The 12,710-nt window shown below is 34.9% G+C and overlaps 2 protein-coding genes across 2 annotated transcripts in view; both read right to left on the bottom strand.

Moving 5' to 3' along the window:
* The window catches only part of LOC119667770 (cdc42 homolog), a 324,819-nt gene that overhangs the window by 74,530 nt on the left and 237,579 nt on the right, over positions 1 to 12,710 (bottom strand). The gene's annotated exons all lie outside the window — the stretch shown is intronic.
* Positions 8,693 to 10,606, bottom strand: LOC119665664. Its single transcript, XM_038074891.1, has 2 exons — positions 9,666 to 10,606; positions 8,693 to 9,596 (listed from the first exon to the last, which is right to left on the bottom strand). Exons 1-2 carry the CDS (start codon positions 10,604 to 10,606, stop codon positions 8,693 to 8,695), a joined length of 1,845 nt encoding a protein of 614 aa, XP_037930819.1.

Raw genomic sequence — 12,710 nt, 5'->3', positions numbered from 1 at the left:
ATCATGAGAATCGTATTTGCCGATACATTTTTTCAATGTCAGCCGTAAAAACTATTTTATTCTCCACTGTAATAATAGAACGAATAAATAAAATAAATGTAACGTAGGGCCTGTCATCATAATACTGTTCAGTGATTGCCCTGATGTCGTTTTTGCGGACGAGTCAAACACCACTCGAAGTTTTGTTGTCGTGCTGTCTTCTTTAATAACTGCATGATGCGGCAAATAATATACCTTTGTCTTTAGTTTCTCATTAACTTCTTTCATGTGACCCATGTAATGAATGTATTCTTGCATAAAGTTCACATACTCTTGCTTTAGTGCTGGATTCTTGGATGCTGGATTCTAGTCGTTCTTCTAGTGAAAAGAACCATTTCAATGCCATCTTTCTGGACTCACCTAACATTTCTCGATCATTTTTTAGCGGTAATCTAATGATGTATGGTATCGACCTGTTTTATCGCGGGTGCAAGTTGAATCATAATGTCTCTCACAATGCCTTTCTTTTACTGTTCTTAAGTCTGCATTTGGAATTTCCTCTAATTCCCAAAACCGTTTTAAATACTCGTCACTGTTGCCGCAAGCCATGGTGCATAACGTTATTTTGTTTGTGATTGTACGCTCTACATCTAAAGGTCCTGATAATATCCATCCAAATAGTGTGTTGTGAGCCATTGGATAGTTGTCTGGCCCTTTAATTAATCCTTCTTTAAACACTTCTGGTAACACGTCTGACCCGATTAACAATTGTATTTCCTTTGGTTCAGCATACCAAGGATCTGCTAACTGCAATCCATCAATATGCGATCAATTTCCTGGCGTGAATTCAGCATTCGGAATTTTTGATGTAATTTTTGGTAACACTATTGCTTCGATATAATAGCTCTTATTCTTATCATGTATAGATTGAATTTCTAATGAGCATTTGGCTATAACGCTTGTTGTTTGCTCATTGATACCTTTTACTTGAGTTTGATAATTGGTCAATGGTGTACTGATTGATCTTGCTAATTGTTCTATTATACAAGATTGTGATCCCTGATCAAGAAGCGCTCGTATTGGATTAAGTTGTTTTTTAGTCCTTATTATTACCATTGCTGTTGCTAGTAAAACAATATTTTCCTTTTGGATGTTGTACGACGCTGCCACTTCGGTTTCCGTGGCGTTCTTTAATGTTGGCATCCTCTGTTTATTTATGTTATTTGTGAATGTTGGTTTGCCTTTAACTTGTTCATGTGTAAGATGATGATGTTTTTTGTCGCAAATTGTACATATTTTTTTATTCAAGCACAACTTAATAAAATGCACACTCTGAAGGCAATTAAAACATAATTTGGCGCTCATAATCTTTTCACAACGTTCCGGCACCTTCATATTTAGAAACTTTGAACATCGAATTAATTGATGGTTACCATTACACACCAAACATAGCGTATGTATTGTAGTTACATGCCTTTTTGTATTTACAGCTGTTGGTCGAAAATTATTCTTATTTTCGCGATTTGTGTCACGAGTTTCCTCCAATCTTCTAACTCTGCTCTCAATAAACTCGTATAAGCTGTTCAATTTTGGTATTTGTGTTGATGCTTCTCTTATACGTTGGTATAATTTTCTGGTTGCACCATCTAATTTTGGAAGCAGTATCTGTATTATTAGTGGATCCCAACTTGACTTGTCCACATTTAAATTACGTATACCATATAACACTTCTCTAGAAGCATCCATTAATGTTTTTAAATCTTGTGCGTTTTCATTTCTTTTTACTCTGAGCGACAATAACTTATTAATAAGATTGTCCACAAGTATTGCTGGATTGTTGTATCTTTGTTTCAGCAATTCAACTGTCGCTGTATAATTGTTCGCTGTTATTGTTAAATGATTAATGAGCCTTGCGGCTTCTCCCCGCAGACTTCCTTTTAAGTACTGCATTCTTTTTACATCCACTAGATTATGGTTTTGTTGAAGTAACCTGTCGAACAATTCCCAAAATGGACACCACTCTTCATATCTACCGTTGAATATTGGTACATTCAACGGTGGTAGTTTGATATTATTACTTAAAGATGTTCTTGTGTCTGAAACGTTTTGACTACGAACGTTCAGTTCTTCTTGTAACTGAATATATACTCCTTCGTATATCGATTCCAGTTGAATGAAATCTTCATGGTTTATTGCATCATTTCTGAGCAGGCATTCATCGTGTAATTGTAAGATCTTTGCCCAAAAATTCTTTAGTTTTTCAAACTTAAACTGTAACGTTTCAATACTTTTCGTTAAGTCTATTGTCTCTTTGATCTTTAATAGACTTGTGCTTAAGATTGCTAAACGTTTGTTCGTAATATCACATGGCTCGGTGATGATGACTTCGTCATTGATACTTATGTCTTGATTCCTTGATGACCGAGCTTCCTCTTGCTCTCTTTGCCTTAGTGTTTTTAATTCATTATTAAATCGATTCTCGATTTCATTCCGTCTTTGTTGTAACTGGCCAAAGTAATGTTTTGTGATATATTCATGATCAGGCTTCAAATTTTTGATCAGATTATCATTATTGTCTTCAAATGCGTCCCATTTCTGACGCAAATTTTCCAAACGCATCTCAAAATACTGCTTTGAGTATCTTGTGGTAGAATCTTTTTTAAAATTTATCCAGATCCTCTGGATCTCACCTTCAGTTTCCTTTTGATGTTGGATAACTTGGTTTATCTCTTAGTTCTCCATGATGTCCTCTATTTGTATTTGATTTGTGTTTGGTGAAAGCCTCGGTACGCTTCTGCTTGTTTCACTCCGATGGTACGTTTCTATTCACTTCACTCCGATATTAAAAGCCTCAGTACGTTTGTATTTACTTCACTCCGATGTTAAAAGCCTCAGTACGTTTGTATTTACTTCACTCCGATGTTAAAAGCCTCGGTACGCTTGTACTTGATTCAATCTTAGACTTAAGTCTCTTAGTTTGGTATATTTGAAACTCTTACCACTGGTGGGGGAAATTTCAAATATCCGGCTCGAAGGACCAAAATGAACAATGATGTTCAGTAACAATCTATATGTTCCTTACCACTGGTGGGGGGAAACAATATACGATTGATGAGACATTGATTGTAAGTCAATAACTGTTTTTATTTAAAATTGTTTTGTCTTTTATACAAAATAAAATGCAATAATAATTGCAAGATGTGCAATATTTACTTAAATTAATTTATTATTTAATTCGCACAAATTGCTTACTAAGCAACCTATGCGAGCGCTTAACTTATGACCTAATTTATAATTTTTTGTTGATTCGTCAACCAAAAAATTAGGCAACAGGTGTGAGCGATTAACTCATGACCTAGTTCTTAGTTTTTTGTTGATTCGTCAACATTATGCCGTCTCTCAGTTGGTATTACGAGCTGGTTTAGATTTGGTAGTCTCAGCAGGTTGTTGATTATGTACAAGACCAAGCAACATCATAAGTGGATGTTGATCTACGATTATTGGCTGGTGTTGATGGTATTTGCGGTTTAATGTAACATATATAATATAGTACTCCAACGAATATGATTATTATTATAGCTGTGGCCCAGATAACCCATTTTATCCAATATTGATGAGTTATTACTGTTTTCCAAGATATTTCATTGACTTGGTCCATATTGTCCTGAGCATCCCTTGCGGAGTACAAAAACATAGTTGATAAGTCTTGCATCAATGGGATAACGGTTTAATTTGTAATTTTATACATTTTCCTATCAGACATCGTGATGTTTTGCATGCTGATTGGTTTAACGTAGTGTGTACTTGATTGGAATTCTTTCATCATTCTTCCTTTCAATAGAATACTCTTAGAATGTATTATACAATCTGGAGAGATGTGGCTGATTCCCGTATAGTTCAAAACTACTTCTTCACTTTCAATATGACAAATTACATGAATTGTTGTTAAATTTGGTGTAATATCCAAGCATTGGGCGCCCAAAGCTTTTTCCAAACTGCTTGTATAATTCGATTGCTTGATATATATTATCATCAATTCTTTCCGGAATCGTGTTGAATCTAATGATTTCATATTCTTCTATACCGCTAATTGTGAAATAACCATAAATTATAACGTTTTCAGTATCTCGAACATATTCCAATCTGTTCATCGGGATTGGCAAGACATACATTTCTGGTGCAATTTTTGTGGAACATCGAGTTATAATGTCACTGATTTCATCATGTGAAAGGAATTCATAAATATGACTGCGTTTCAAATATACATTGAAGATCTTGTTGTATTTTGATTCTACTTCTCGAATGTAATTGGATGCCATTATATATGAATTAAGTACGTATATGTTCGGTTTATTTCCTTCTCCGATATCATGCCAACCTTGCATCTGACTGATAGCCTGCAATCCTTCGTTTAGTCTTTTACTAAAGCTGTTGATTTTGTTGACGATTTTAGTTTCTGTGTTGTTTACTGCCGCTATTGTGGATATCATGATTCTAGCATTTGATTTGGTGTTTTGGATTAATAATTTCTGGTTCTGATCCAACGTTTCAATATCGTGATTCACTTCATCGTTTACGCCAAAAAGTGTTGTTAACACTGTACCTAATATTCCTCGGGGACTTTTTGTAACTGATGATTCTGTCGTCAACAATCGATCAATGGTAGTTCTTAAGATGCGCCCTTCATGATTTAAATTGGAAACTAAATTGTCACATTGTATATAAGGATTGACAGCCTTTGACTTGGTACACAACATTGTTAATTGTTTTATGATGTTATTAACGTTTCTTTGATCTTGAATTATGTCACAGATTGGAAATGTGATAGTGGTTCTAAGTTTTCCTCTTTGTATTTTTGCCTTGCCTAATCCTTCAATGAATAATCCTGATTCGGAATATGTTAATGTGGGTGTTGCTAAAGTAGTTCCTAATGTGAGATATGCCAAAAATATAGCAGGAACTGTCGATTTTGATTGCCTAGCCGATAACCATTGTCGTCGCGTTCTAGGATCTCCTACAGTAGAGTTTGTCGGAACTACTTCTTCATTTCTGACAATGTTTCCCAATGGTAATATATTTTGAGTGTCTGAATCTGCTTTGGTTGATGTTGCTTCAAACCCTTTACATTCTTTAACTGACTTTGGGAACTTCTCTTGATTTGACGGAATATGATCTTCTTTGACATTATCAGTGATTGGCAGAGGACATATTTTTTGTATCGTACGTTTTACTATTCCTTTTTGGGTTTTAATTGTAGCAATGGTTAAGCCATCTGTTCCTTTATGAACTTCTATGACTCTGCCTAGAAGCCACGTTGATGATATTAATGTTTCGTCTTTCAATAGAACTAGTTGATCAATTTCTAAGTTTTGTCCATTTGTATCCCTGTTGTTGAATGTTTCTTGTATAGTCTTTTTAGGCTGGTTCTATGACTTCTATGACTCTGCCTAGAAGCCACGTTGATGATATTAATGTTTCGTCCTTCAATAGAACTAGTTGACCAATTTCTAAGTTTTGTCCATTTGTATCCCTGTTGTTGAATGTTTCTTGTATAGTCTTTTTAGGCTGGTTTCTGTAAAGTTAATAAGACTATCATGCGCTGGAGTCATCAATGACGATCCCACAATGAAATGTCCTGGTGTAAGTGCATTAAGGTCTTCAATGTTGTCTGTTAATGGACAAAGTGGCCGTGAATTAAGAGAACATTCGATTTGAGTTAGGACCGTGCTTAGTTCCTCGTATGTTAATTTTTGGTAACCTAAAATTCTAGCTAGATGAAATTTGATGGATCTTACTCCTGATTCTCAGAGACCACCAAAGTGAGGTGAGCCAGGAGGGATGAAATGCCAACGTATACCTGTTTCGGATATATGATTCTCTATTTGAATCTTCTGTAAAATGTTGTTTGCACCTGTAAAATTGGTACCATTGTCGCTATAAATATGATGTACTGCGCCACGTCTGCTTATCATTCGTTTGAGTGTTGCTAAAAATCCTTGAGATGTCAGATCTGAAGTTAACTCAATGTGAAATGCCTTTGTTGCCAGGCATACAAAAATAGCTATATACGCCATATGCGTTTTAATTCCCCTGAATTGAAATCATTTAATGTGCAATGGTTCTGCATAGTCTATGCCGCAGTGTGTAAATGGCCTTGAGAAATTTACTCTTGGTGTTGGTAAACTTCCCATTAATTGAGATTGTCCTTTTGCCTTCATCCGGAAACACTTTACACATTTATTGATGCAAGCTTTTACAGCGATTGTTCCACGAATAATCCAAAACTTTCCCCAGACGTGATCGTATTAATATGCGCCTGATTGATTATGAGTTTGGCCAAAGTACTTGTTGTATGTAAAATTATTGGATACTTATAGTTGTCAGATAAATCCGCATTTCTTAATCTGCTGCCCACTCTTATTACTTTACATTAATTGTTTCTGAAGATTAAGCCATCTGATGTCATCTGCAAAACATTATTGCGCCTGCTTTACCAACACAATTTCCGCTGCATCGGTATCGTCTGCCGTCAGGTTGCCAAACTTTCTTTCGGATTTCTTTCTTTGACAATTATAAACGAATCTAAGACAGTAAGCTGTCACTCGAAGAAGTTTGTTTAATGAGGAAAATCGATTAATAAATTCTTCATCGTTGGTAACGTTCACGACGGTACATATTGCAGTTTTTCTGGTTTCTGGAATAAGATTCAATTCTATTACTTCATCATTTTCTGGCCAATTTCCTTCATCTTTTATTAGCCAATTTGGACCATGTCACCATAATGCATTTGAAATAAGATTGTCACCATATACTCATCTTGATGGAATATCTGCTGGATTATCTTTTCCAAGAACAAATCTAAATTGCCCTTTAAACGTATCCTGAATATACGATAATCTGTTTGCTACAAACGTAGTCCATCTGTTTGGGTATTGCTTTAGCCAGTTTAATACAATTTTTGAATCTGACCATGCAATAATTTTACTATAGGTAATCTAGTTATTCTTCTGAATGTAATTAATTAACTTTGTTAATAGCACAGCTGCACATAACTCCAATCGGGCTAATGACACCTGCTTAATATGCGCAACTTTGGTTTTTGATACTATTAGGGATATTGTAGCCCTTTCTGCATTGATAACCTTTGTGTATACAACTGCAGCATCTCCTGTTTCTGATGCATCTTCAAATCCATGTAACTCGATTAAACTATTCTCTGAATGTTGTGTCCATCTTTTCATGATAATTTTCTGAACTGCAGGTAATCGCAATTTAAATTCCTCACATTGTGCTTATAGATTAGGTGGGATCTCTGTATCCCAACTAATTCCTAACATCCACAATTTTTGTATCATGATTTTTGCTTTAATGGTTACAGGTGACAGCCAACCAAATGGATCGAATAGTTTTCCAGCATCACTTAGAATTGCTCTTTTTGTGTATTTTGAGCTGAATGACGTGGTATTTATTTTAAATTCAAATTCATTCATTTTAGGACACCATTTTATTCCTAAAATTTTAATTGCTTGGTCGTTGTTAAATTGTATCTTTAATCCTGGTTCAATGTCTTTTATTTGGATATTCGTCAATATTTCCGGTTCGTTTGATACCCATTTACTTAAATTAAAACCTCTTTTCCGCAATAGTAGGATTAATTCTTCTTGTATTTGTTTACATTTTTTAATAGTATTAGCGCCTCTTAAACAATCGTCTACATAAAATTTTTCATTTAAAGTTTTACTTGCCAAAGGATAATTAATTCTTTCGTCTTCTGCTAGCTTAAACAACGTCTTGATGGCAACATATGGTCCTGATGCAGTAGCGTATGTAATCGTGTTCAATCTATATTCTTTTATTGATTTTTTCCGATTGTTTCTCCATAAAATTCGTTGAAGATCTCTATCATCATGATGAATCAGTATTTGCCGATACATTTTTTCAATGTCAGCCGTAAAAACTATTTTATTCTCCACTGTAATAATAGAACGAATAAATAAAATAAATGTAACGTAGGGCCTGTCATCATAATACTGTTCAGTGATTGCCCTGATGTCGTTTTTGCGGACGAGTCAAACACCACTCGAAGTTTTGTTGTCGTGCTGTCTTCTTTAATAACTGCATGATGCGGCAAATAATATACCTTTGTCTTTAGTTTCTCATTAACTTCTTTCATGTGACCCATGTAATGAATGTATTCTTGCATAAAGTTCACATACTCTTGCTTTAGTGCTGGATTCTTGGATGCTGGATTCTAGTCGTTCTTCTAGTGAAAAGAACCATTTCAATGCCATCTTTCTGGACTCACCTAACATTTCTCGATCATTTTTTAGCGGTAATCTAATGATGTATGGTATCGACCTGTTTTATCGCGGGTGCAAGTTGAATCATAATGTCTCTCACAATGCCTTTCTTTTACTGTTCTTAAGTCTGCATTTGGAATTTCCTCTAATTCCCAAAACCGTTTTAAATACTCGTCACTGTTGCCGCAAGCCATGGTGCATAACGTTATTTTGTTTGTGATTGTACGCTCTACATCTAAAGGTCCTGATAATATCCATCCAAATAGTGTGTTGTGAGCCATTGGATAGTTGTCTGGCCCTTTAATTAATCCTTCTTTAAACACTTCTGGTAACACGTCTGACCCGATTAACAATTGTATTTCCTTTGGTTCAGCATACCAAGGATCTGCTAACTGCAATCCATCAATATGCGATCAATTTCCTGGCGTGAATTCAGCATTCGGAATTTTTGATGTAATTTTTGGTAACACTATTGCTTCGATATAATAGCTCTTATTCTTATCATGTATAGATTGAATTTCTAATGAGCATTTGGCTATAACGCTTGTTGTTTGCTCATTGATACCTTTTACTTGAGTTTGATAATTGGTCAATGGTGTACTGATTGATCTTGCTAATTGTTCTATTATACAAGATTGTGATCCCTGATCAAGAAGCGCTCGTATTGGATTAAGTTGTTTTTTAGTCCTTATTATTACCATTGCTGTTGCTAGTAAAACAATATTTTCCTTTTGGATGTTGTACGACGCTGCCACTTCGGTTTCCGTGGCGTTCTTTAATGTTGGCATCCTCTGTTTATTTATGTTATTTGTGAATGTTGGTTTGCCTTTAACTTGTTCATGTGTAAGATGATGATGTTTTTTGTCGCAAATTGTACATATTTTTTTATTCAAGCACAACTTAATAAAATGCACACTCTGAAGGCAATTAAAACATAATTTGGCGCTCATAATCTTTTCACAACGTTCCGGCACCTTCATATTTAGAAACTTTGAACATCGAATTAATTGATGGTTACCATTACACACCAAACATAGCGTATGTATTGTAGTTACATGCCTTTTTGTATTTACAGCTGTTGGTCGAAAATTATTCTTATTTTCGCGATTTGTGTCACGAGTTGCCTCCAATCTTCTAACTCTGCTCTCAATAAACTCGTATAAGCTGTTCAATTTTGGTATTTGTGTTGATGCTTCTCTTATATGTTGGTATAATTTTCTGGTTGCACCATCTAATTTTGGAAGCAGTATCTGTATTATTAGTGGATCCCAACTTGACGTGTCCACATTTAAATTACGTATACCATATAACACTTCTCTAGAAGCATCCATTAATGTTTTTAAATCTTGTGCGTTTTCATTTCTTTTTACTCTGAGCGACAATAACTTATTAATAAGATTGTCCACACGTATTGCTGGATTGTTGTATCTTTGTTTCAGCAATTCAACTGTCGCTGTATAATTGTTCGCTGTTATTGTTAAATGATTAATGAGCCTTGCGGCTTCTCCCCGCAGACTTCCTTTTAAGTACTGCATTCTTTTTACATCCACTAGATTATGGTTTTGTTGAAGTAACCTGTCGAACAATTCCCAAAATGGACACCACTCTTCATATCTACCGTTGAATATTGGTACATTCAACGGTGGTAGTTTGATATTATTACTTAAAGATGTTCTTGTGTCTGAAACGTTTTGACTACGAACGTTCAGTTCTTCTTGTAACTGAATATATACTCCTTCGTATATCGATTCCAGTTGAATGAAATCTTCATGGTTTATTGCATCATTTCTGAGCAGGCATTCATCGTGTAATTGTAAGATCTTTGCCCAAAAATTCTTTAGTTTTTCAAACTTAAACTGTAACGTTTCAACACTTTTCGTTAAGTCTATTGTCTCTTTGATCTGCAATAGACTTGTGCTTAAGATTGCTAAACGTTTGTTCGTAATATCACATGGCTCGGTGATGATGACTTCGTCATTGATACTTATGTCTTGATTCCTTGATGACCGAGCTTCCTCTTGCTCTCTTTGCCTTAGTGTTTTTAATTCATTATTAAATTGATTCTCGATTTCATTCCGTCTTTGTTGTAACTGGCCAAAGTAATGTTTTGTGATATATTCATGATCAGGCTTCAAATTTTTGATCAGATTATCATTATTGTCTTCAAATGCGTCCCATTTCTGACGCAAATTTTCCAAACGCATCTCAAAATACTGCTTTGAGTATCTTGTGGTAGAATCTTTTTTAAAATTTATCCAGATCCTCTGGATCTCACCTTCAGTTTCCTTTTGATGTTGGATAACTTGGTCTATCTCTTCGTTCTCCATGATGTCCTCTATTTGTATTTGATTTGTGTTTGGTGAAAGCCTCGGTACGCTTCTGCTTGTTTCACTCCGAAGGTACGCGTCTATTCACTTCACTCCGATATTAAAAGCCTCGGTACGCTTGTATTTACTTCACTCAGATGTTAAAAGCCTCAGTACGCTTGTATTTACTTCACTCCGATGTTAAAAGCCTCGGTACGCTTGTATTTACTTCACTCAGATGTTAAAAGCCTCGGTACGCTTGTATTTACTTCACTCAGATGTTAAAAGCCTCGGTACGCTTGTATTTACTGCACTCCGATGTTAAAAGCCTCGGTACGCTTGTACTTGATTCAATCTTAGACTTAAGTCTCTTAGTTTGGTATATTTGAAACTCATACCACTGGTGGGGGAAATTTCAAATATCCGGCTCGAAGGACCAAAATGAACAATGATGTTCAGTAACAATCTATATGTTCCTTACCACTGGTGGGGGGAAACAATATACGATTGATGAGACATTGATTGTAAGTCAATAACTGTTTTTATTTAAAATTGTTTTGTCTTTTATACAAAATAAAATGCAATAATAATTGCAAGATGTGCAATATTTACTTAAATTAATTTATTATTTAATTCGCACAAATTGCTTACTAAGCAACCTATGCGAGCGCTTAACTTATGACCTAATTTATAATTTTTTGTTGATTCGTCAACCAAAAAATTAGGCAACAGGTGTGAGCGATTAACTCATGACCTAGTTCTTAGTTTTTTGTTGATTCGTCAACACTTGTAAAATAAACGTTTTCAAACATTTTTCGTTTCGTTGTCATCACTAATGAGAAATGAAGGAGAGTTTTTTCGGTAAATTCCTGCAGTCTGTTTCAGTTTTTTAAAGTCATCATGTAGTGAATGTAATCGTTCAATTTCTTGGTATTCGTTATTTACCCAAACTGATTTTGCTATACGGATCTTACTTCTGATGTCTCTGTTTAATTGCCAATATAGATCTTATTGTGTATTTTTATACTGACGACGTTCATTTATTAATTTCACTATATCTTCGGTCATCCAATGGTTTTTTATTTCATTCCTATATGATCCAAGAGTTTCTTTCGATGAAGATATAATCGTTGTCTTGAGTCCTTCCCGTATATTATTTGGGTTCCTAGAATCAATACTACTAATGCGCTGATTTATTTTATTTTTTAATGAACATTTTATGTCATCATTTCTTAGTTTTTCTAAGTTGAGTTTAAGGTTTGGTTTTTTTTGCGAATTGATATTAATCTCATGTAAATTTTCGTCATTAGAAGATTATAATCACATGGTACATCTGCCCCCGGGTAAGTTTTAACTTTCTTAACTGAAGAACAAAAACTTAATTAGGATGAAGTCTATTTGATTTCCGATAATGTTATCAGGAGTGTCCGAGTATATAGCCTACGAGGTGATAGATTGAACAAAGTATTTGAAATCTTTAATTTATATTCTTGGCAGACCCCTCCCACCAGTTTGGTTTTAGGGAAAAACATGGAACTATTGAGCAAGTGAATCGTATAACGAATGAAATAAGACACGCATTTGACCTCAGAGAATATTGTTCCGCGGTATTCCTCGATGTTAAGCAAGCATTTGATAAAGTATGGCATAATGGACTCATATATAAGATACGCTGTTCATTACCTGCAAATGTCCACTCAGTTTAAGAATCATATCTGCATAATAGAAGCTTTAAAGTGAAATGTAAATCATATACTTCTAATAATTTCCCAATAGAAGCTGGTGTTCCATAAGGAAGTGTGCTTGGCCCTATCTTGTATGTACTTTACACATCTGATATCCCGATAAGTAGTTCAGTTGTCACCACAACGGCAATTTTATGCCGAAACAAAAACGCTGTGCTAGCTTCAAACCAACTTCAATCTCACTTATTTCGGGTGGATAAATTAAAATTAATGAAGTAAAACGTAGACACGTAATTTTTACCTTAAATCGGAGTACATCTCCAACAATTTCGTTGAATAACATTCCTATACCACAAGCATACCACAAGATAACATAACGTACTTAGGTATTCACCTAGACAAACGACTAACTTGGCGCAAACATATTGAATCCAAAAAAA

This window comes from Teleopsis dalmanni, chromosome 1 (genome assembly GCF_002237135.1).
Source record: "Teleopsis dalmanni isolate 2A chromosome 1, ASM223713v2, whole genome shotgun sequence".
NCBI lineage: Eukaryota > Metazoa > Arthropoda > Insecta > Diptera > Diopsidae > Teleopsis > Teleopsis dalmanni.
This window is presented reverse-complemented; position numbering and strand designations above follow the sequence as displayed.

Coding starts and splice junctions, on each gene's coding strand:
- LOC119665664 (XM_038074891.1), bottom strand. CDS start 10,606: ATGGAGAACGAAGAGATAGACCAAGTTATCCAACATCAAAAGGAAACT. Junction 9,597..9,665: donor GTGGACAATCTTATTAATAA/GTTATTGTCGCT, acceptor GGATGCTTCTAG/AGAAGTGTTATATGGTATAC.